The 26,671-nt window shown below is 41.1% G+C and overlaps 1 protein-coding gene across 19 annotated transcripts in view; it reads right to left on the bottom strand.

The window, feature by feature from the left end:
* KCNMA1 (potassium calcium-activated channel subfamily M alpha 1) overlaps positions 1-26,671 on the bottom strand; it is an 879,166-nt gene that overhangs the window by 83,748 nt on the left and 768,747 nt on the right. For all 19 annotated transcript variants that reach the window (XM_029059250.2, XM_029059251.2, XM_029059252.2 and 16 more), the window contains 3 exons: positions 17,758-17,881; positions 10,430-10,654; positions 4,486-4,678 (listed from right to left, as the gene is read on the bottom strand). In XM_029059250.2, the coding sequence (XP_028915083.1) occupies positions 4,486-4,678; positions 10,430-10,654; positions 17,758-17,881 (542 nt within the window). The remainder of the gene's footprint in view (positions 1-4,485; positions 4,679-10,429; positions 10,655-17,757; positions 17,882-26,671) is intronic.

Below are 26,671 nucleotides of genomic sequence, written 5' to 3'. Positions count from 1 at the left end.
TCAAACAAATAAGGGGCAACTGGAGAATGAGGGTGTGTAGATGCATGCCAATGAGTCTGGCCTTTATTGTGACTGGGAATAAAACTGTCAGTCAGATCCATGCAGGGATACCAGCATGGACTGACACAACAGTCAGTTGGAGAAGCAGCGTGGCTCAGTGGAAAGAGCATGGGCTTTGGATTCAGGGCTTATGAGTTCGAATCCCAGCTCTGCCACTTGTCGGCTGTGTGACTGTGGGCAAGTCACTTAACTTCTCTGTGCCTCAATTCCCTCATCTGTAAAATGGGGATCAAGACTGTGAGCCCCACGTGGGACAACCTGATTCCCCTATGTCTACCCCAGCGCTTAGAACAGTGCTCGGCACATAGTAAGTGCTTAACAAATACCAACATTATTATTAACAGTTTTACTCCCAGAAGTAGAAACCACCCCTCTTTCTCTCAGTTGTGGAACTTTAGGCACGCAGAGCACGCTTTGTATTTGAAATGCATAAAACATGTTACCAATCACGAGAGCCATGATAGAGCTAAAAGGGATGCAATGGCAGGCAATCACTCAAGAAGATTTTTCTATTGCAAACTGACTGGCTCTGCCACATTTCTGGGGAGAGAGGCCCTCAAAAAGCCAAGAGACAAAAAGTGAGGGAGAATCTACTGAAATAATCAATCAGTCATATTTACTGAGCACTTTCTATGTGCAGAGCTCTGCACTAAGTCCCTAGGAAAGCACAATACAACAGATGATAACCATATCAACATCTCCTCCCCTATCTCTCTTCCTCTCTCCAGGTTCGCATCTCCTCCTCCCTTCACAACATCTCTACTTGGACATCCTCTTGTCACCTCAAATTTCACATGTCCAAAAGAGAGCTTCTTATCTTTCCACCCAAACCCCATCCTCTCCCAGACTTTCCCATCACTGGAGATGGCACCACCATCCTTCCTGTCTCACAAGCCAGGAACCTTGGCATTATCCTTGACTCCTTTCTCTCCTTCAGCCCACATATTCACTCTGTCGCCAAATCCTGTCAGTCCTACCTTCAAAACATGGCTAAAATCCTCCCTTTCCTCTCTATCAGACTGCTACCATGTTAATACAAGAACTCATCCTATCCTGCCTAGATTACTGCATCAGCCACCCTGCTAATTTCCCAATTTGCAGTCTCTCCCCACTCCAGGCAATACTTCACTCTGCTTCCCTGATCATCTTCCTGCAGAAACGTTCAGAATATGTCACCCCCTCCTCAAAAATCTTCAGTGGTGGTCTATCTATATCTGTATCAAACAAAAACGCCTCACCGTTGGCTTTAAAACTCTCCATTACCTTGTCCCCTCCTACCTCACATTTCTTCTCTCCTCCCCAGGTGCTAACCTTTTCACTGTCCCTCAATCTCACCTGTCTTGCTGCCAATCCTTGGCCCACATCCTGCCTCTGACCTGGAACAACCTCCCTCCTCAAATCCACCATAGAATTACTCTCCCCCTCTTCAAAGCCTTACTGAAGACACATTTCCTCCAAGAGGCCTTCCCAGACTAAGCCCCATTTTTCCTCATCTTCTACTCCCTCCCGTGTCACCCTGACATGCTCCCTTTTCTCTCCCCTGCTCTCCTGGTCCCATAGCATTTATGTATATATCTGTAATTTTATTTATTTGTAGTGATGTCTTTTTTTTTTTGTATTGGTGTCTGTCTCCCCCGCTCTAGACTGTGAGCTCGGTGTGGGCCAGGATTGGCACTCTTTATCGTTGTATTGTACTTTCCCAAGAACTTAGTACAGTGTTCTGCTCTCAGTAAGTGCTTAATGAATATGATTGAACGAGTGCATGAATTAGCAAACAAATTCCCTGCCTAAAATGAGCTTACAGACTAGAGGGAAAGTCAGACATCAGTATGAATTAAATTAATCTACTGGTAACATTCTGGACACTAAGGAACAAAATAATAATAATAGTATGTGGTATTTGTTAAGTGACTACTCTGTGCCATGCACTTTACAAAGTGCTGGGGTGGATATAAGCAAATCGGATTGGACACAGTCCCTGCCCCACATGGGGCTCACAGTCTCAATCCCCATTTTACAGATGAGGTAACTGAGGTCCAGAGAAGTAAAGTGACTTGCCCAAGGTCACACAGCAGACTAGTAGCAGAGCCAGGTTTGGAATCCATGACTTTCTGACTCCTAGGCCTGTGTTTTATCCACTATGCCATGCTGCTTAGGGTTGGGGTTGCCTACGATCCATAAATTCATCTAGCTGGGTAGTTGTATCTGTCCCCGAAAAATCTGGTGAAATGACAAGCTGAAACCTTCTACTGCCACATCATTTATGGATCTCTAAATATTTTTATGAACTTTACTGACACCACCAATTTTAACTTATGGTTATGAACTGTCTGTGAATTTACATACCGTTGGCAACCTTAGGTGACGTTTCATACCATACATAAGGGGAGCAAGAGAAGTCAGATAAACTATTTTTAAACAGTGTTGCCGGACAGTCAAATAAAAGGCAAAGAGAAAGAGAGAGACAGAATGTGTGACTCTGTGTAAAAGGATAATGATCTCCACAGCCCAGAAAGTTATACAAATAAACTGGGACTTTCAGAAGCAGGTAGCCCAATGTTAAATACTGATTGCACACTTCTTTGGAAAGAGAATCACCTTCATCATCAATGCTTTTCAACTGAGCACCTTGTGCATGGGAAGCACTGAACTAAACTAAGTACAGTAGAAGCAAGATACACTAGTACAGCCCCCCAGAAACTTATGATCTACCTTAGCGGACAGACGGACAAGAATTATTGACAAGTCACAGAAACTAGAGGGAGAACAAGGATACATCTGCGAGAAGTACAAAATGCATCAGGATGAAATAGTGTATAAGTCTTAGTCTAGAAAAGGGAAAAAAAAAGTAAATAAACCATAGTCTGGCAATATCCCTCCATGTACTGGCTGATTTAGGTTGAAACGTTTTCCCCAGATAAATGAGTGTTAAATAATACACAAGATCTTCAGCCAAAGGGAAGTGACAGCCGCTCTGTAAATAAAGGCACTTAGCTGCCGGTAAAGAGCTGAAAAGTGGTTCTGATCTGATGTTTGCTGACCAGCAGAAACAGCTTCACCTGCTTTCTAGAAGTGTCACTGCAGTCATGCCTACTGTATATTAAAACAGCATCTCCTAGACTAAAATGGCTCATTGGATGTGCTATCCAATAAGGTTGAGGCCTCCTATGGAACTAATTGTTTCTGACAACTGAGCCAAAACATTCAAGATCTTTTAGGAAAGCAGGCAGTAACAAAGTGTCAGTTCTGAAGCAGTGGGTATCACGGGAGTGAAATTATAACAGATAAGGGAATGGGGAAGTTGATGCTTTCTAAAATGTGGAGACACGACTTAAGAGCCCAGTTTTCAGATGCTGAATGGAAGATGAACAAGTGTCGGAAACATACACATTTTTAAGTCAGGGCATCACACCACAGCACAGTTGGAAGTTCATAGAAATTTTCTATGGGATGAAAATCCAAGTTCAATCAGAGGATACTGCTAAATACTATTTGATGTTATCTTTCACTGGTCTGAATGGAACAAATACCTCAATCAAGCCCTAACTCAGCCATAGTCAATTTGGGTCAGAAATCCCAGTTTGGTTTGGATGAGCATCTGGGTTTGATAGATGATCACAGTAACTTCTAATCACTATCTGAATTCCACTTTTTCTCTCGGACAAGAGGCCACTAATGTAATCTAGGGGAGTTACAATCCAACACACTGAGGTTTCCCATTTCATTTCCAATGTATTACTACATCCAGGAGACATATCCTGCTCTCGGAAAAGAACACACAATTCCACCTGAAGCCATCAATGGGCAACCTAGCTGTCCACTCTACTTGTTCAGAATTAATCTTGGAACTGGAAGGAAAGTGTACAATAATCTTTGGGATGATTTTTGATGGACTTTACTGGTACTACCTCACCTAGTCACCCAGGGCAAGGAACAATTTAATCTGAGAAAGTTGTAGGACATGTTGATTTCATTTCTTTTATTTCAGCACTTCCCTCCCTTACCGGATGAGAAGTATGGTTTAAAAAAGAAGTTAGCAGTCCATCTGATGCTGTGCTGTTTTCTGGTAAGATGGATGAACGTTAACAAATATCCCTTGATTAATCTTGGGATTGTGACGGAGTCACGCAAGAGCCTTTGTCAGACTGAACCGTCGTGACTCCGCCTCGGGTCTGGAAAGGGATGGGAAGTTCCATATGCAACCAGGCCCTCCCAGTAACGTGACCCTTCAGATCCAAAATGGGCTGCCCATTTCAACGGGAGAAGGACGAAGCTACCCCTTTAAGAGCTATCCTAATCATCAGCAGACTTCACTGTCAAACAAACTGATGTAAGGTTCTTTGAATTACTGAGTGAGGGATATTCTTCCTGCCAAGCCCTGTCCCCCGTAGGCACTGCAGGAAAGTATTATAGGGCAGTCCTTACCTTGGGAATTAGCCTGTAAGACCCCGATGCTGTCATCAAACTGCATAGATTTGATGTTGAGTGACGCCAAGATGCATTCCTTGTCCTGCAGCGAAGTATCATCAATATTATTCTGATTGGCTGACAGGATAACGCACATGTCGCAGAGGTTGATGTTGACAGCCCTTAAATCAGCCCGGCTTAATGGTGTACCCTTTGGCACAGAGGGAGAGAGAGACAGAGAAAAGAGAGAGAAAAAGAGGAGGAGGAGAAGTGGTACAAGTGAGAAGGGGAGAGGAAAATAAAAGAAAAACAAATTAAAGATTGAGCAGGAGCTCTGGGAAATTATTTAACAAGTATCTTTTTTATGTTCTGACATTAAGCTGCCCTAACTATATACCAGGGAATAGTTGCTATGTGCTAATCTAAAGGGTACTTGATGCTGATGGAAGCATTTTAGACTCACTCTTAATACTCAGCCAAGCTATTTCTCACAAACAAGGATGAGAAAGAATACGAACATTCTACATCTCCTCTCTGTCTTGAAATTGTTTTGATTTAAGTCCCCATCATGTGGCAACCTCCGGCATTCGGGATGTAATGAGGGGCTGCTTTTAAATGACTGTTTACCTAATACCAAGCTCCCTGAGTCTCTGGTTAAAGAATAGCACTTCAAATTAGACAGCTCCAGGGTCCTAAGCATTTTTTTTTGTAAGTGCCTGGAAAATAACTTTTTAGAATGGGCTGGCATCCTAGTATTGTTGTGGTTGTTTTTTCTTTGAGTGGCTTTTGTTAAGTGCTTACTATGTGCCAGACACTGTACTAAGTGCCGGGGGAGGTACAAGATAATCAGGTTGGTCACAGTCCATGATCCACAAGAGGCTCATGATCTTAATCCCCATTTTATAGTGTGGTAACTGAAACACAGACAAGTGTCTTGCTCAAGGTCACACAGCAGACAAGTGGCGGAGAGGGAACTGGAACCCAGGTCCTTAGAATTCCTAGGCCAGTGCTCTATCCACTAGGCCATGCTGCTTCTCTAAGTGTATATCACCATCGGTGGGGAGGAAGGTGAGCTGCATTTAAGAGTATTTGGGAGTGGCAGAGTTCCTCAAGAGGGCAGAAATTATGGCATTCACATCACAAAAAAACAAGTTTTGAAATGAAAGTGGGACTTAGGTGGGATAAGGAAATATACTTCAGAGTTTAATCAACGATGACAATCCCAACATCAAGAAGGATTTATCAACACACCTGTTTTCCTTAGCTAAGAATTTCGACAGGTGCCCCAGTGAAACCCAAGGTTGAATTCATGGTCTGATCTTGGATTTCTTTTTTATAGCAGTCATTCTTCTGTAACTTGGTAGATGTAGTTTCGAGTAACCTCATGTTAGGAGAAAACTGTGGCATAGTAACTATTGAGTCAACAGGAATCCACAAGTCAGGGTATGGATGATTTGAACAACATGACTGACATTTTACATTTATCTTATTTGAGTATCTGTCTCCCTAACTAGATTTCAAGCAGGGATAGTGTCCATTAATTCTAGTGTACTCCCCAAGTCCTGGGTACAATGCTCTGCCCAGGTTAAGTGTTCTATGATATTGATTGATTTTTCAATGCAAGTTCCTATATTATGTCCATAATTAGCAGAATGCATCACATCCTTACAACTCAGAGTTCTTCTACAATACTAAATCTTGTAAAGTAACAGAAACACAGAGAAATGAAGAGTACTAAATGATACAGTACAGTTAGTCTGGGAAGCATGTTAGTAGAGAAGCAGCGTGACAGTGGAAAGAGCACGGGTTTGGGAGTCAGAGGTCATGAGGTCTAATCCCGGCTCCACCACTTGTCAGCTGTATGACTCTGGGCAAGCCACTTAACTTCTCTGTGCCCCCGTTACCTCATCTGTAAAATGGGAATTAAGACTGTGAGCCCCACGTGGGAACACCTGATTACCTTCTATGTACCCCAGCACTTAGAACAGTGCTTGGCACATAGTAAGCACATTATCATTATTATTATCATATCTTGACTTAAGCCTTGTCCTTATGCATAACCATTTCTTCCTACACTGAAGCTACTTGTGTCAATCTGAGGGTCACATTGCACCAAAACAGACTTGTACTGTGGGAAAGACATTCTTCAACACTTCCACTGTGTTAGTTCCAAATTGTGTAAGGAAAACATGTATTAGACCTATTACTATCATGATTTTCTTAGTATTGAATTTTAATTTGTACATAAATTAGGGAAGCAGTATGGCCTACTGAAAGGCCTGGGAGTCAGAGGACCTGGTTTCTAATCCAGGGTCTGCTACTTATCTGCTGTGTGACCTCGGGTATGCTATTTAACTTCTCTGTGCTTCAGGTCCCTCATCTGCCTTCTCTGTGCCTCAGTTCTGCAAAACAGGGATTCCAAACTTGTTCTCCCTCCAGCTTAGATTGAACCCATTTGGGACCTAATGAGAAGCAGCGTGGCTTAGTGGAAAAAGCCCAGGCTCGGGGGTCAGAGGTCGCAGGTTCTAATTCCCGCTCCACCACTTGTCAGTTGTGTGACTTTGGGCAAGTCACTTCACTTCTCTGTGCCTCAGGTCCCTTAACTTAAAATGGGAATGCAGACATGAGCCCCATGTGGGACAACCTGATTAACTTGTTTCTACCCCGGCACTTAGAACAGTGCTTGACACATAGTAAGCACTTAAGAAATACCAACATTATTATCATTATCATTATTTCTTGTGCCTATACCAGTGTTTAGCTAATACATAGTAAGCTCTTAAATTATCATCATTGCTTTACTATTATACACAAAAGTAGACTGTCCACTGATGTGCCTGAAACTAACCTGTACCTATTGAACATATACGCATGGGTCTGTGTGTATGTACGTGTCTGTGTTTAATATTAGAATGATCAATTTCTCCTTTAGACTGTAAGCTCATAATGAGTAAGGGAATGTGTCTACCAACTCTTTTAAAATCTACTCTCCCAACCTCTTAGTACAATGGTCTGCACATACTAAGTGCTCAATAAATATGATTGATTGAAATATGATCGATTGCTAAGGAATTATCAGAGATTCAGTGTGAAATAATTTTGATTTTTTAATAAGGAAGAAAGTATTGTTATCTTCTAAAATGTTCTCAATATATGGACATTTATCCTGCAACATGACATATTTGGGAGTTCTCCCAAAACCCTATGTCAACAACTGTTTTACAGGGAAATTTAGGGTTAAGGGAAATATGGCTCCGAAGCAATTGAAATATAACTTCTACTCCACCAGGTGAAATTCAAGAAGGTTGCAGAAGTTAAGTTGTATAAAATTTGAACGTCAAATGATCTATTACACTTCTTTCTGTCTTTTGAAAATAATTTTTGCTTAATGGAAAGAGCACAGGCCTGGGATTCAAAGAAGCTGGATTCTAATCCCAACCCTACCATTTGCCTGCTATATGACTTTGGGCAAGTCTCTTAATTTCTCTGGGCCTTGTCTCAAAAATTAGGATTTAAATACTTGATCTCTCTTTGTACTTAGACTGTAAGCCTTGACAGGGAGGGACTTGATAGGGAGAGAAGCAGCGTGGCTCAATGGAAAGAGCACGGGCTTTGGAGTGAGAGGTCATGGGTTTTAATCCTGGCTCCGCCACTTGTGAGCTGTGTGACTGTGGGCAAGTCACTTAACTTCTCTGTGCCTCAGTTCCCTCATCTGTAAATGGGGATTAAGACCGTGAGCCCCACGTGGGAGAACCTGATTCCCTCGTGTCTACCCCAGCGCTTAGAACAGTGCTCTGCACATAGTAAGCGCTTAACAAATACCAACATTATTATTATGTCTGCTTTGATTATATTGTATCAACCTCGTTACTTAATATTAGTGCATGATACATAGAAAATACTTAAATGCCATTATTATTATTATTATTTTCTGACATTTTTAATAATAATAAGAAGAAGAAATCATTTGCAAGTATTTAAAAGGCATTGTTTATAACAAAATGATTTTAGGCAGTGTACCATGGTTTCCAGTGATACCAATGATAAGTGCTAGATAAGAAGCAGAGAAATTGGTTCAGTGGAAAGAGCATGGGCTTGGGAGTCAGAGGTCATGGGTTCAAATCCCGGCTTTGCCACTTGTCTGCTGGGTGACCATGGGAAAGTCACTTAACTTCTCTGTGCCTCAGTTACCTCATCTGTAAAATGGGGATTAAGAGTGTGAGCCCCATGTGGGATAGGGACTGTGTCTGACTCAATTAGATCACATCTACAGCAGTTCTTAGAACAGTGCTTGACACATAGTAAGTGCTTAGCAAGTACCCTAATTGCCACATATCTGTTGTGTAACCTTGCTGTGTGACCTTGGGCAAGTCACTTCACTTCTCTGGACCTCAGTTATTTCATCTGTAAAATGGGAATTAAGGAGTGTGAGCCCTCTGTGGGACAGGGACTGTGTCCAACGTGACTAACTTGTATCTATCTCAGTACTTAGAACAGTGCTTGGCACAGAGTAAGTACTTAATGAGTACTATTATTATTATTACCATCATTATTAGTTAACAAATACTAGTCACATTTTTATTTTTCTTATTAATTACTACCTTGTTCTTCATGAATTGAATCCTCTAGAAAAAGGGAACATTCTTAAAATATATGACATTTTGAGAAGAAATGTTTTTTGTTTTTACTTCAATGTGTTTTATTTACCTTGGTGAGCATATCATATTTATGAGTCCAGTATTTAATGGTTCTTAGAAAATCAATAGTGGTATGTCTATACTAGCCATATGAAATAGTTCCTTAGTAGAAAAGGGCATGTAGAGATATAACCTAATTCTCCTGCCTCACTTGTATTATACTTAAGCCCCCAAAATAAAGAAAATCCTGCAATAAAAGTTGAGTTGATATTCTCAGTGGTGCCCTTTTTCAATCTTGATATTCTAAAAATTGAAACCAATTTCCCTGATATTGAATTAAAAGAGTTCTTCATTGTTCTCTGAAAGAGTACAGCTGCATCTTTGATAAATTCACAGAACTATGTTTTTCCACAGCAAGGACAAAATCTGACTTAGGGAAGTGACTCCATCAGCTATTCTGAATAGCAAATATTTGCTTTTTTTAAAAATGAAAAAAATGTGTTTCAGTTTTAAAGATTTTCAAATTGGAAGATGCATTCACTGGAGATAAGATTTTAAGCAAGGCCATCCCAAGTCAGCACAATGTCTCACTTGTTTCAGGACACTTCTGACACTGGCCCCAAAAACTGCAGGGAGGAGTGGAAGGATGGTAAGAGTGTGCAGGGTTTCTGTAGTACTCCCCCTGCCCCTTCCTCCCATTCAGAGCAAACCTGTCAAACTGATTTGATTGACTCACTCCAAAAACAGAATTGTTCTTGGGTTAAGAGTCTGGCGGCCTTAAAATTTTCTACCTGCTAAGATCGGAATCCGTATTAAATTGTAATCACCACATGACAACAAACGAATGCAATATGGAATTGAAATGCTATCAGGCTGTTTAAATGCAGTGGAACTGAGATCAGTATACTGCATTCAGAGATAAGTATGCCCACTCCCATCTATGTACAAAATTAATAAAAAGGAGGGTTTTAAAAGCTTTCCAAACATGAATGTTGTCATACTTGACTACTGCCATGGTATCACGTAAACCACACATCAGACAATCACTGTACAAGGTCTAGGAGCAAGTGTTCGAAAGCTAATGAGACTAGCATTTGTGATGCCAACTGAAAGTCATTCTCAACGAGGGAATTGCAGCACATTTCTTCTAATAAGGTCTCCCAGGACTTAGTTCTCCCAGAAAATGAAAAGGGGCTGGGCTAAATCCTGAGTTTTATAACCAGGCAAAGAGGAATGCCTCAGATTAGAGGCACTATGTTTCTTTTTGGTTGGGAATCTTTCTTTTTTCTTTTTTTTAAATATCAATCATGTGCATCTAAACTTACAGGCAGTATTGAAACTTTAGGGAAGTTATGCAGAGTCTCCCATTCTCTCTTTAAGTATTCGATGGATCCCACAAATACTATATGTTTGAGTTCATGGTAATGGAAGTTGCTTGCTCGGAGGGGCATCACTAAATTCCTCAATCCAATCAATGCAGACGTGACGTCTCCGAATATGCAGACCACGACGTGCCCGCTTAAAACTGTCATAGCAGCTTCACTTCGAGTCTGAACAAAAAACACAGAAAAAGAGAAGGGGGATAAGAAAACATGTTAGATAATTGAGCCTGGCACTTCAAGTGTTTTATAAACTCAACAACCTACTTTTTGATTTACTAGCCTACCAAATATTTCACCAGAATGCCACTGATGAGTGTGAAAATCAGTTGCCTGAAAACCAACAGGGAAGGTCCTGAAGATACTTTTCATTATTCATTATCATATTTTTATTTACCCTGTCCTGTGGGTGAGTATCAATTTGCTTGGCTGTAACAAATCAATGAATTAAACTGCACAGACAAGAACAAACAGCCCCAATAAATACCGCTTAGTTATATGAATCATTATGTTGAGATGCACTGTCGAAATAGCTCTTCGGGAGGAAATATTTAAACTTTTGTGCTAGAAATAAAAAAGAAAATATGTGATGTAAAGGAGAAACCCTGGTATTGGTATTTAAACAAAACTCCAAAAAAAGTCAAGGGCTGGATTTCCATCTAAAATCATCAGAAATTATTCTAACATATGCAGTTTGGAGACAGAGATTAAATGAAAGAGCTGTGCATGTGTGTGTGTGCGTGTGTGTGTGTGTTAGAAACATTCATTCAATTGTGTTTTTTAAACACTGTCTGCAAAGCACCGTACTAAGCGCTTGAAAAATAGCACAGTTAGTAACCAAGTGTGCTTAGAGAATCAGCATGACATAGTGGATAAAGTCTGGGCCTGTGAGTCAGAAGGTCATGGGTACTAATCCTGGCTCAGCCTCTTGTCTGCTGGGTGTCTTTGGGCAAATCACTTCACTTCTCTATCCCTCAATTACCTCATCTGTAAAATGGAGATTGAGACTGTGAATCCCATGTGGGACAGGGACTGTGTCCAACCCATTTAGCTTGTATTCACCCCAGCAATTAGCTCATTGCCTGGCACATAGTAAGTGCTTAACAAACACCATAATAATAATGATAAGAATATTTTCAGGGAGGACTTATTGTCACTTAAAATTTTTGCTCATGATTTGAATCTTCACTCACTTCAGACCTGATGTAAGAGGGGAAAGTGCTGAAAAGACATGTGGAAACAAGTGAATAGCCTTTGTCCCACAACACTGAGCTCTTTATGTCTATGTGCTTGAGGGCAACATTTTAGATTTAACCAGTCCCTTCCATAGCCACTGGGGATGGTCTCCGATTGGTGAGACATCATTTGTTGCCTGACACTGCCTCCTTAATTGGAGGGAGCCTATCTCATACTAGAAACTGTCTCTGAATGGAGACCTAGCTCAACTGACAGGGTACTGACTCTCATTCATTCCATCAATCATATTTATTGAGTGCTTACTGTGTGCAGAACACTGTACTAAGAGCTTGGGAGTGTACAATACAACAATAACAGACACATTCCCTGACCACAATGAGCTTGGAATCTAGAGGGAGTATCTCCAGACGACTGGAGAGGACCAGTGATGAGAGCCTGTGAAATTAGTTCTAGAGCTGTTGATTCATAGAGCGCCTCTTTCAATTTCCAGTGGCTGGCTGACACCAGTGCCAAACAGCACTGTGGGATTCCATCACCCATAAGCAGGAGCCATCGCCCAAGCCAGATATCAAGTTAATGAGAAGATGTGCAGAATCATAGTTTATGACCCAAAGAGCTACTTGCAAATCCCATTTTATTTAATAAGACTGTTTCTATTCTGTCATGAAAAAAACAATAACTTGAGGATTCTGAATTCAGTTTTGATTTTCTTCACGTGGTCACTTGTACTGTCTCAGACAGACATTGACTGGATGTTTAAATCGAGTTATTAATTTAGTGAAGGTTCTTTCAGTTGGGCAAAGGAAAAAACCAAAACAAAATCCAAACACTGAAATGGCACCAAAACCAGGCCAATAGCTTTCTCTCTGGTCCTTCAGAGCTAGCTTGGAAAATATTGTCTTTGGTTGGGTGTCAGTATTGCCTTGGTTACCAAGGATAACCACCAACTAGTCTATGATGCTCTGGTACAGCATCAACACTGCTGCAGTTTTGCATACCCTTGCGAAGTGCTGCACCTCTGCTCGTGAATCTTCTCCTATGCATGTTCATCAGAAACATGTCTGCAGGGAAGAGAGGGTGCAAGAGATGCTTCGCAATTCACTATAAACTGGCCTCAGTTACCTCACTTGTAAAATGGGGATGAAGACTGTGAGCCTCACGTGGGACAACCTGATTACCCTGTATCTACCCCAGCGCTTAGAACAGTGCTCTGCACATAGTAAGTGATTAACAAATACCAACTATGAATAATTATGGTGTTTATTAAGCACTTACTATGCTCATACACTGTGCTGCCTGGATATCAGACAATCAGATCTGACCCATCCCTGTCTCATCTGAGCCTCAGAATCCAAAAGCTATAATTAGGATCTAGCTTCCCAGATCTCCTTGACTGGACCGTCTCATCCATTATTCTTAGTGGGAGACTTCAACATTTCTTCACCATCATCATCAATGTTAATAATAATAATGATAATAATCATAATAATTATGGTACTTGTGCTTAATATGTTCCAAGCACTGTTGAAACACCTGGATATGACCAAGCCTCCACATCTTTGGCCTGATATATTGAATTGCTACCGATTTTCACTCAGAACATTTTGCAGAAATATTCACTCCTATAGAGTCGTAAAGATGGAAGGGATCCAGAGAGGTCATCTGGTTTATCCCCCAGCTTCCAGGCAAGTGAATAATTAAACTATTCTTTTTTTAAGGGTCTTCAAAGATGGAGACTCTATTAGTATTTTGAATTGACCAAATAATATTTATTAAGCACTCCGTAAACACTATCTCGGCTAACAATAGGGATATAATCTCATATTATATATACTATATAATATAATCTCAGCTATCAATAGGGATAATTGACTCATGAATGGACACTGATTTTCAAGCAATATTTGAGGAGTTATTTTTAAGTAAGTGAATGAAGTACTTAGGAGAGAGAATTTTTAGTTCAGGTGCAATTCAAGCATTTCTGGAGGATAGTAGGGAAAAAAAGCACCACATAGATATTTCCAATATAATGACCATGAGCCAAGATTTTTTTGTGTGTGTGTTAATCACCTATAATGTCAAATGTTTCCCAGCATGCATGATCTAAATATGAACACCATCCCTTTAATCTGCAAAACCAGACATTCTTCATCATATCTCGATGTACTAAGTCTTTGAAATAAGGCTTTGGATGGTTTTGCTGGTCATACATACAGTTCAACTACAATATTGACAGTTTTCAGACCAATCAGTTTTCAGACAGTTGTGTCCAATCTGATTGCCTTATAATTACTCCAGGGCTGAGATCACAGTAAGTGCTTAATCAGTACCATAAATAAAAACAGAAAAAAATTAACCACGTGGAAGTTCAGAACTGCCTAGTTCTGAACAAGTTTTTTAGACATCTCTATTTTGGTTTTATCACTGCCGATGCTCTGCCAGATGTCATATTGTGAATGTACTTTTTGGGGTCTCTAATATAACCCAAAAGGAAGGAAGTTCTATTTGGAGCACGGGAGAAGGAGAAAAGGTTGGTGGCAGAAAAGAGTATAACAAAGAATGACATGAGAAGCAACATGGCTTAGTGGATGGAGCATGGGCCTGGAAGTCAGAGGGTCACGGATTCTAATCTGGCCTCTGCCACATGTCTAATGTGTGACCTTGGATAAGTCACCTAACTTCTCTGGGCCTCAGTTCCTTCATCTGCAAAACGGGGATTAAGGGTGTGAGCCCCAGGTGGGACAGGAATTGTGTCCAACCTGATTAACTTGTACCTACCCTAGTGCTTAGAACAGTGCATGACACATAGTGCTTAACAAGTACCATCATTATTATTATTATTATTACTATTAATAATTATTATTGAAGAGCTACTGGCTTTGGTGGCAGCATGATCTAAATAAGTCACAATTAGGACCACAAATGTGGCCTGTGGATAGCGTTCTGGACTCAGGTGTGTGACTGTGTGGGTCAGGAAACTTCTCTCCCTTCCTGAGCATCCTGCTCTGAGAAATGAAGAAAACAGCATCTAATTCACTAAATCAAGGATAACGTTTGAGGCCTCTCCTACAGCATTATGAGGAAGACATTTAATGGAAGGTTCTTTTCAGATGGAAAAGACTGAAGAACTAGTCTCTTTCAGCACCTCAGAAGCCCAAACTGAAAAAAATAAAATGATCACGGACAGAATTAGACTGTAAGCCCGTCAATGGGCAGGGATTCTCTTTATCTGTTGCCCTATTGTACATTCCAAATGCTTAGTACAGTGCTCTGCACATAGTAAGCGCTCAATAAATACTATTGAATGAATGAATGAATTTAAAGCTCCACATGTGAACAAATAATCTGGCCTCTAGACTGTGAACTCGTTGTGTGTAGGGAATGTGTCTAATTATGTTGTATTGCTCTCTTCCAAGTGCTTAGTAAAGTGCTCTGCACACAGTAAGCACTTAAAAAATATGACTGTCACTGTTTTTACCTGGCTCTTGTATGCCATTATGAATTCTATTATAGAAATAAGCAAATTTTTTGTCCTTTTTCTCTTCTCTACCAACCCCTGCCCCCCCACACACATACTCACATTGTCTCTCTCTCTCTCTCTCTCTCTCTCTCTCTCCTTTACCCCATATACTGTACATGGAGATGGCCCCTTATGATCTCCAACATCTCCAGAGAGGCATATTAATTTCAAATGGCCAGATCAAACTATGGTTGATTTAGTTCCCTGAATTGACTGCTGTTATTGATTCCTTAAATGCCAATATTGCATTCCACAACTATGTCAGGGTTATTACAGCAACCCCAGAGGAGAAGCCAGAACAAGCTTACATACCCTGATCGTTAGGAGGAAGCAGGGCTGTCACCGTTATTGGATTTACTCTGCAACAGTGCAGGGAAATCCAAGATACTGGTCTCAAGAAAAGCTTTATAAACTGCGACAAACATGAGGATCCACTGGGGAGCTCATTTCAAATATCATCAGTTTTGGGTTGGAGATCGGGAGTTAGTTACTGGCCGCTCGAAGCCTGAACAAGTATGAATATGTGAACACTAGCAGTGGAGACTCAGCTGCTGACTGTAACGGCTTGTGATGGGACGCCTAATTATTTTTAATTGGCTGAGTCAGCTGGGTGGCTAGAAAAGTGTAGCAAGTATAATGAACATGAACGGGACCCAGGAAAGTGTCTGAGACTGCTCTGTGGAGTCTGAGAGGAAGGAGAGGGCAGGGGACTGGGATACAGGTAGAGTCAAAAGGCCTCTGAATATTAAACTCTGGCCTCATTTACCATAATAATAGTCAAATGCTTATTATGTGCCAAGCCCTGTACTAAGCATTAGGGTAGATAACAAGAATATCAGGTCAGGCACAGTCCCTTTCCCAACTGGAGCTAACCATCTGAGAGGGAGGGAGAACAGCTATTTGATCCCTGGTTTATAGAGGAGGAAATTGAAGCCCAGAGAAGTCAAGTGACTTGGCCAAGGTCACACAAACAGGTAAATAACAGTAGGAAGGTGTTATTTTTACAACACCTCAGTTCCTCCAACTGTAAATAAGATAGACCCTTTTAACATACCTCCCTAGGTTGTTTAGAGACAGGATTGTCTGGCTTAGGAGGGAGTGGATGGGCGAAGCTCTTGGATCTTCCCTTAGCCAGATTTTGGACAAGTCACAGAATCTCTCTTTGCTTCAGTATCCTACCTCCTTCAGAAGACTTTTCTTGATTAATTTTTCTTCCTCCAAGGTCATATCTTCCCAACTACCACCTCAGCATTTTTATGTCATCTTCACACTTTCATTCAATAGTATTTAATGAGCACTTACTATGTGCAGAACACTGTACTAAGCGCTTGGAATGAACAAGTCGGCAACAGATAGAAACAGTCCCTGCCGTTTGACGGGCTTACAGTCTTCACATAGAACCCCTAACAACACTTCTGGACATACTGACTTTCATACTCTTCTATTTTAGCACTCACTCATTCACATATCTATCTCTCCACTATCTTTTTCCTCCCTTCTGCAAATCATTTAGTGCTTGTCTCTTCCATCAGACCATAAGAGTGGAGTGTGTATCTAATTCCATTTTACCCTCCCTGGTGCCTCATAGTTTGCACATAGTAGGTGCTCAATAAACACTGGTGACTGATTGATAATCCCTGTCCATTCCCAGATATCCTGAGGATTCAATAGAGGTGCTGTGTTTTGTAATATTTCAAGCCTGTAGAAACATCCCAGTGAGGCTGTTTAATAAGTGCTATTTGACAATGAATCTGAAAAACGCAAACCACAACCCCAGTGTTTTGAAACCAAAATATCTGATCGAAGAGATTAGATGCCGATCATTTATAAGCAAAGATGGACCATGTTTGCTATGTTATCACGTCCACGAAAGCTCTCTGGCTTTCAGATTGGAAGCACCAATTGCTTGGTTCTTTATTTCTAGGAAAGTAGTCCTTCCAGTCCCTGAGTAAAAGAAAAACCACATGGAACTCAAAATAACTCTTCATCTGAAATAGTTCTTAAAAAACACAGAGTCCCTTAAAAAACTGAATGCAAAAACATGGAGACCAAGGACTAAGATTTTTGTGGAATTGCTTGAAAGGGAAGGGGGAGACCTAACAAAGCCAGTTTGACATGTCTGATGCATCCCCCCACCAAAAAATTCCATGATTAGAAGCCAACAATCCAAATCATTGCTATTTATTGAACACTTAACTGTGTGCAGAGCACTGTACTAAGAACTTAGGAGAGTATAATAGAACAGAATTATATATCACAAAATAACCTATAAAGATGGAAAATGGGCACTGTAACCTCAACTTTACAGGGTCATTCTCACCTTGATTTCCAAAAAACAGCATGAAACCTTGTGATTTGGTCAAATTCAATAGGAAAGAGAATTGAAATTGTGGGACCTAAATTCCTAATTTCAAACCAATTGCATTTTTTGTTGTGGTGTGGTTTGGTTTGGTTTTAAATAGCATTGGTGTGTTCAAAGCAGAAGACAGATGGTAAAGTCCATGGCCATTTAGGCCAAAGTAAGACAGAGTGCAACACTTCTTTCTGAGTCACCTACCAGAATGACCTTCTCTATCTCTTTGGCTGCACACCAGTGAAACATCCCTGTAGAATCATATTTTTTCACATTGGAATCCATGTTGTCGATCTGTTCATTGCCAGGAATTAACAAGGGGTCATGCCTGTAAAAGAAACAGGACAAGTGGAAAATACGTAATAATTAATAATTATGTTACTTCTTAAGCACTTATTGCATACTGAGCTTCCTTGGGGTAGATACAAGATAATCATACAAGATACAAGGTAAGTGCTGGGGTAGATACAAATAATCATGTTGGACTCAATCCCTGTCCACATGTCACTGACAGTCTACGAGTAGGATTTAATCCCCATTTAACAGAAGAGAGAAAAGAGCCACAGGAGTGAAGTGACCTGCCCAAGGTCACACTGAAAACAAGTGGTGGAGTCAGGATTAGAACCCAGGGCCTCCGACTCCCAGGCTCATGCTCTTTCCACTAGCCAATGCTGCTTATATAAATTATGGATGGGAATGTATTCCAAGAGCTGAATTTTAGAAGAGATAAAAGCCCAAAGTGAAATAGTCATTCTGAAAGGTGGCTCTTTCATTTTAATCTATTCCCTTACAAACAGTAGAAAAGCCATCGCTACCATTAACGTTCTAATAAATCCTCTTACATTTTGGAAGGGGTCCAAATATCACCAATTAACTTTAAACATCACCTCCACACCTCTCTAACCTGTCTCCTGGAGGCCCCAAAATGTCCTCCCCTCTTCCCTCCCCTTTCCTCCCTACCCCTAAAACCCAAAAGGTTGCTATTAACTTTGGCAGCAAAGTGGGAGGAATAGGAACAGAGCCTCATGCTGACTGACTGGCATGAGGATGGAAAGCCAATTACTTGCTCTATCTGACTAAAACTCCTGATGCGATGCTCTTCACAGTAAAAGCTTTAACAGGCTGCACTTTAAATATTTTAGCAATTTGCCCAATCAGATTTTGCTTTCCCAAACTGAAGTCCTTTAAAGATTCAGCAGGCTGTCACTTCAGAGCAGATTGACTACCAAATGTCCACATCTGGAATACATAATTTCAATTCTAAACAACAGTTGCCTCCTCTTTCTTGACAACTGTATCGGCGTTAACCTTCTAACTGCTTCCACATCAATTTTTTTTTCAGACCAGAGAATTGCTCAGATGAGAAGTCAAAGCCCAGGAGCATCTTAATAAACTTGCCTTGAATACACTGAACCACATTCACACTACACTGCCAGATGTATTTGTTGGGAAGCAGTGATTAATAGGAGAAGAGTTAACAAAAAGACCAAAATGAAGGGCATGGGAGGCCACTCTGTGGGCATCTACTGGAATGGTAGCAATGTCCTGGAGGGTACAGAGGAAGGATGCCAGAACAGAGGTATTTTCTTTGTCAGCTGCCCTACTGAGAGCTCACCTCCTCCAGGAGACATTCCCAGACTGAGCCCTCCCTTTCCCTCGGCCTTTCGTTCCCTCCCCATTCCCCCTATTCCCTCCCCACAGTGTTTGTGCATATTTGTATATATTATTTATCACTCTATTTTATTAATCTCCCCCGATTAGACTGTAAGCCCGTCAAATGGCAGGGACTGTCTCTATCTGTTGCTGACTTGTTCATTCCAAGCGCTTAGTACAGTGCTCTGAACATAGTAAACGCTCAATAAATACTATTGAATGAATGAATGATGTGCATATATCTATGATTCTATTTATCTCGATGGTAGTGATGTCTGACTACTTGTTTTATTTTGTCTGTCTCCACCGTTTAGACTGTGAGCCCGTTGTTAGGTAGGGATTGCCTCTACCTGTGCCAAATTGTACATTCCAAGAGCTTAGTACAGTGCTCTGCACACAGTAAGTGCTCAATAAATATGAATGAATGAATGAATCCCAGCGTTTGGTGGAATGGGAAGGCTGGTGGGAAATTTAAACAGGATCTGTCCCGCGTCAGATCACGAAGTGGCTGTTTCAGTGGATCACCCCCGAGGAAGCATGGCGGAGTGGAACTGAGAGTCAGGAGATCTGGGTTCTAATCCCAGGTTTGTCATGCTGTTTGGTGTTGAGAAAGTCACTTAACCTCTCTGAATCTGAGTTTCTTTATCTTTAAATTGGAGAGAAGATACCTGTTCTCCCCATGTCATAAAGTGCAAGCCTTAAGTGAGACAAAGACTACGACTGTGCTATCTTGAAAGTGAACAAGCTTTTAGCATAGTGCTAGGAACATGAGAAGCAGCGTGGCTCAGTGGAAAGAGCACGGGCTTTGGAGTCAGAGTTCATGGGTTCGAATCCCGGCTCGGCCACTTGTCAGCTGTGTGACTTTGGGCAAGTCACTTAACTTCTCTGTGCCTCACTTACCTCATCTGTAAAATGGGGATTAAGACTGTGAGCCCCACGTGGGACAACCTGATTCCCCTGTGTCTACCCCAGCGCTTAGAACAGTGCTCGGCACATAGTAAGCGCTTAACAAATACCAACTGTTAACATAGTACTTATTTAATAAATACCATAATTATCATTACTAATATGAAAAAGGCATTTAGTATGTTAGGTATATTTAATTGTATATTTGTTAATTTTAACTCATGGTCAATTTTATTACTCATTCTGATTTTTATCTGGGCACAGTTGCATAGTTTTGTTTCTAGGTGGATAAGGATTACTCTTCAGGGTTAATCTTCTTTTGCGTATAGTATAGTATAGTATACACAGGTACTCCAAGTATAGTAGCTGGAATAGGACTTGGCACATAAATACCAATGATGATGATAAATACAAATGAATTGATTCCCAAGAAGAATGGTAAATAACCGGGCAGACATAGCCTGGAGCTATAAAGAAAGTCTGATCTTGGTTCTGTCGCTGTCTTCCTGAAATCATTCCTAATTCTGCTGGGCCTCAGTTTCCCACTCAGTAAAATGAAGCTAATCCCATTGATCAAACTCTTATAGAGCATCGGGGGAATGAAAGTACTACAGAAAAGTTTAATGACGGATTAAGGTTGGAGATGTCCTAAGTAAACAGAGAAAATCTAGCAAGTTACATTTTTCACATCTATGTTCTTGTGGTTCCACATAACACCCCCAATGTCCTATGCTACAGATTGGGCAGACTTGATTTAAAATGCCATTCTTTCTGGATTTGGCAGCAGACAGAAAGTCTTTTATCATCTTAGGAAAGAAACTAAATGCTAGCCTACAGCAGCAAACTGAAAAATCCTGTCTGTAAGACAAAAGCCTAGTGAAACCACAAATCCCCGTTCTAACAAGTGCTGTGAGGAAGCCAGCATTATATTTTAAAGAGCACTGATTCCCTTGAAGGCATACACAATAGCCCCCATTTTATTTTGCTACGGATTCTTTAATTTTGGCCTTTCGAACTTTGGTCATAGGTAAAAGTAATATGTAAAAGGACAGTAAGCTCACTGTGGGCAGGGATTGTCTCTTTATTGGTGTACTGTACTTTCTAAGCACTTAGTACAGTACTCTGCAAACAGTAAGTGCTCAATAAATACGATTGACTGAATGAAGGAAACCACCTGAATGTTGCAGCCATTTTTTGTGCTTCAACTTGGTTTTCCATTCCCATTTCATGGCTGATCTGAACCTGTCTCGGTATATTGATCAATCTTATTTATTGATTGCTGCATACATAGGACTGTACTGAGTCTTTGGGAAAGTACGATATAAGAGAGTTGATAGACACATCCCCTGCCCGCAAGGCACTTGCATTGTAGGTGGGGAGACAGACATTAATGCAAATAAATTAAGGATATGTACATTAGTGTTGTGAAGCTGAGGGAAGGGTGAATATCAAGTGCTTAAAGGGCACAGATCCAAGTGCATAGGTGACACAGAAGGGAGAGGAAATAGGTGAATAGAGAATTTAATAGGGGAAGGACTCTTGGAATAGATGTGATTATAATAAGACTCTGAATGTGGGGAGAGTTGTGGTCTGTCATATAAGATGGAGGATATGGGAAAGGGCTCAGTGGCAAACAGCGTGGCTTAGTGGAAAGAGCACGAGCTTGGGAGTCAGAGGTTGTGGGTTCTAATCCCGGCTCTGAAACTTATCAGCTGTATGACTTTCGGCAAGTCACTTAACTTTTCTGTTCCTTAGTTAGCTCATCTGTAAAATGGGGATTAAGACTGTGAGTCCCATCTGGGACAACCTGATAACCTTGTATAACCCCCAGTGCTTAGAACAGTGATTGGCACAAGGTAAGCACTTAACAAATACCATCATTATTATTAATAGACAAGCAGCGCGGCTCAGAAAGAAGTAGTGTGGCTCAGGGAAAGAGCATGGGCTTAGGAGTCAGAGGTCATAGATTCAAATCCCAGCCTTGCCACTTGTCAGCTGTGTGACTCTGGGCAAGTCACTTAACTTCTCTGTGCCTCAGTTACCTCGACTGTAAAATGGGGATTAACTGTGAGCCTCACGTGGGACAACCTGATTACCCTGTATCTACCCCAGCACTTAGAACAGTGCTCTTCACATAGTAAGCGCTGAACAAATACCAACATTATTATTACTATAGATGAGATCGAAGTAGACAAATAAGTTGGCATTAAAGGAGCAATGTGTGTGGACTGGGTGGTAATATGAAAGCATGGAGGAAATTTCGGAGGGGGTAGGCTGATTGAGTGCTTTAAAGCTGATGATAAGGAGTCTCTGATGCTGATGTGGAAAGGCAACAATAGGAGATCCTCGAGGAGTAGGGAGACATGGGCTGAAGGTTTTTTTTTAGAAACACTGTAGAATATGCATATAGTAAAAGTAGTATATATGCTAACCTTTATCTGAAGCCTAGTTCTAAATGGTATCTATCAATACTGCTTGCATGGATAAGTAGAAGGCATTTGGGGCCTCAAGAGAGAAATCTCGATGAGTAAATTGAACATCAAGAAACCTATTTCTTGGTTCCTTGGGAATATGCCGAAGACTGATAAAATGTAATTGCCTCTAATTTGTTTCCAAATTCTCCTCGGATCTTTGGAAAATTGGAAGGTTTTCTCATGCACGATCATTTGCTCTGGTGGCTGGTAGGAGGAACCCAGAGAACAGTCATTCCAAAGACCAAGAGGATAATAATAATAATAATACTTATAATAATTGTGGTATTTGTTAAGCACTTACTATGTGCCAGGCATTGTACTAAGTGCTGGGGTGGATAGAAGTAAATTGGGTTGCACGCAGTCCCTTTTCCAAATGGGGCTCACTGACCTAATCCCCATTTTACAGCTGAGGTAACTGAAGCCCAGAGAAGTGAAGTGACTTGCCCAAGGGCACAACAACAGACAAGTGCAAAAGTCACCATTAGAACCCAGGTCCTTCAAAGTCCTAGGCCCAGGGTGTATCCACTAGGCTACACTTCTCCTCGAGAGGACACCTGCCTTTCTTAGATAATGCCAACGCCACTGAAATTTCCTTCATTCACTGAACTGACTTGGGCTCAACTCCTGGCAAATCATTTTTCCACTATGTTGCTTTAGAGTAGATAGGTGGAAGAGGTTGGGAGTGTGAAAAGTGGAAGTTCTCTTGCTGGTTGTATTGACCTCCAATTTGGTTCACATAGGCACTGGCCCACCTGGAGTTTCCTTGGGTTTCAAGGGTGAAGATTATTTAAGAGAATAGAGTTAGACGGCTGGAGAGTTGTATAAAATTGGTCTCTCACTTGTCAATTTTCACTATATCCAGCCTAAGAAATTGGTGCAATTAATATGTTTCTGATGTTAGATGTTTGCAGCCAATACAGGTGCTATTAATAGAAAAAGGATTTAGTGTTTCTAGACTCCAACTGAATATTTCATGATGTGTGCATTTTTCACTATTATTTAGTAGGCTCTTTCGGTTTAATCTCCGTGTTTTTGGTTGGGTCTACATCAAGGTGGAATGATGATGTGTCACAGTCACACTTCAGTGAAGAGTGTGGCTCATTGAGAATAGCTATGAATGTTGACACACTGCCCCAGTGGAGTTTGCCAATTGCTTTGTGATGAGAACACCCTATCTTTGTTTCCTTATATTATGCTTTGCCGGTGACCCAATGTGGACCCATAAAGATGGTGTTAAATTCTAATGAGAATTTGTTGCTTGTGTATGTTACTATGATGACACACTCTAGCTGACCTTTACTTTCACAAGTTAATCCGAGCACAGATCTAAAATACTTAGCAGGATAGGAACACAAATCTAGGGGCAGAAAGTGTGTTTCTTTCAATCTCCCTCTCTCTCTGTCTCCCCCCACCCCCGACCCATCTTCTCCCTCTCCCTCTCTTTTTCCTAATCCTTCTCTCCAGGGAAGAGATGGGACTGATATAGTCTGTATTGGCAAGGCCAAGTTAGGTTTTAGAAGTTATTTTCTTGTAAAAAATTTATCTTTTGGGCTGAATCCACATGGAGGAAACCAGATGACGAGTCAATTTAATATCAGAGAGGATTTTGCTATTCTGGCTGTGTAATGATTTTGGACACCTGCCTCTAGCTTGCTTTGAGAACTCTTGAAAACCTGTCCTCCAGATTGATAGAGTGTTTGTCACTTTTTAATCAATCAATCAATCAATTAGTGGTATTTATTGAGTGCAAACTGGATACAGAGACTTTACTAAATGCTTGGGAGAGTGCAATTCATCAGAATTGGTTGACACAAATTCTGTCCTCAAGGAGGTTACATCCTAGTGTGGGAGACAGAATCCACTGATGAACCACAGGGCAGTTCTGGCAGCCTGATGGTCAGATAAAGGAAAACAGTGTAGATGTGGTAACACCCGGCATCTGTCATTCTAGCAGAATCCTCAGTCAATTAAGACACATTATCCCTAATGCACCTTGAGAGCAGGGATCATGTCTATCCCATTCCCTTCTGCGTCCCCGATTGCTCCCTTTAATCATCCCCCCCTCCCAGCCCCACAGCACTTATGTACGTATCTGTAATTTTATTTATTTCATGTCTGTGTCTCCCAGAGAAGCAGTGTGGCAGAGAAGCAGCGTGGCCTAGTAAAAAGAACATGGGCTTGGGAGTCAGACGTCATGGGTTCTAATCCCAGCTCCTCCACTTGTCAGTTGTGTGACTTTGGGCAAGTCACTTCACTTCTCTGTATCTCAGTTACCTCATCTGTAAAATGGAGATTAAGACTGTGAGTTCCGCGTGGGATGATCTGATTACCTTGTATCTACTCCAGCTTTTAGAACAGTGTTTGGCACATAGTGAGCGCTTAACAAGTACCATCATTATTATTATTGTTATTAAACTTTCTGGGGGCACAGAATGTGTCTGTTCTTTTATGCTCTCCCATTTGCTTAGTCCAGTGCTCTGCACATAGTAAGTCCTCAATAATTACAATTAATTGATGGACTACTAATGCTAAAGTAATTCCACAAGCACTTTTGGAACTCTTCACGTGGTAAGTGCTCAATAAATGCTATTTATTGATGACTTCAATCCTATACATCTATCAACCTGACTTTCCTGAATTGTCCCTGAAAATTCTAGCACTGAATCATCCTTACATGAGCTTGTAATGGGTCAATTATTGTTAGCACCACTAAGACTCATCCAGAGTCCTTTTTTTTAAAAAAATCTGACATTAGGTCTGCCTCATGGTTGACTGCACATTGGTCAATCTTCCAAAATTTACTGACTGATTTTCAATCCTTTTATTCCAATACAACATTGACTAATATCTTTCACTGAATATCCTTTTATTGTTATTATCATTATTATCATCTTTGCCAGGAGCAACCCTCTCAAACCGGGTTAAGTTCTTCCATTCAAGAGACATGCAACCTAGACTGTAAGCTTGTTGTGAGCAGAGATCACATCTACCAACTTTGTTGTACTGAACTCTTCCAAGCACTTAGTACAGCGCTCTGCACATAGTTAGAGTTCAATAAATACCACTGACTCATTGATTGATTGATTGATGCAATTCCTGAAATCAGCCATGTTCCATGAAGCCAGTGGAAACCTTGATTGGGTAATCAATGACGGTAGCTCACCTCTCAGAAGAAAAATAGATTATCGACCACACACTGATGAACAGTTTGTGGTGATAAAGGATCATCTCTTTTCTTGTTAATTTTTATAGTATTTGTTAAGCACTTACACTGTTCCAGGTACTATATTAAGCACTGGGGTAGATACAAGCTAAACAGGCTGGATACAGGCCATGCTCCTCATATAGCTCACGGTCTTAATCCCATTTTACAGGTAAGGTAACTGAAACATAGAGAAATTAAACCACTTGTCCAAAGTCACACAGCAGACAAGTGGAAGAATGGGGATTAGAATCCAGATCCTTCTGATTCCCAGGCCTGTACTCTTTCCACTAGGCCACACTGTTCATCTACGGAAGGAACGTGGGTTCTGGGAATCAAAAGACCTTGATTCTAGTTCCTTCTCTGCAAGAATGAGAATGTCTCCTGGTGTGATGCCAGCAGTGGTGAAAATTTCTAACAGAAGAAGCTCCTAATGTAGAAAGATGAGGTGGACAGACCCAGCAGGAATCCTGAAAAAGTAGCCTGACTAACATGGGCTGAGAAGACCACAGTGGCTTCCAGAGCAAATTCCTGCAGATCTGTGGTTCAACACAGCATAGCATCAACACTTTAATGTAGTCACTTTGGCCACCAATGTTTCCTACTTGTAAAATGACCTCTGCTTGGAAATCGTAACTTGCTGCACCCCTGTCGGCCTACTCACTTGTCGCACTTTGGGTCAGAGAAGCAGCCTAGTGGCTAGAGCAAGGGGCTTGGAGTCAGAAGGACCTGGGTTCTAATTCCGGCTCTGACACTTGTCTGCTGTGTGACCTGGGGCAAGGCACTTCACTTCCCTGGGCCTCAGTTCCCTCATCTGTAAAATGGGGATTAAGACTGGGACATGTGGGACAGGGACTGTGTCCAACCCAATTTCCTCGTATCT

This window comes from Ornithorhynchus anatinus, chromosome 3, assembly GCF_004115215.2.
Source record: "Ornithorhynchus anatinus isolate Pmale09 chromosome 3, mOrnAna1.pri.v4, whole genome shotgun sequence".
Taxonomy (NCBI): Eukaryota; Metazoa; Chordata; class Mammalia; order Monotremata; family Ornithorhynchidae; genus Ornithorhynchus; species Ornithorhynchus anatinus.
Note: the sequence above shows the minus strand (reverse complement) of the source record. Positions and strands in the feature narration are given on the sequence as shown.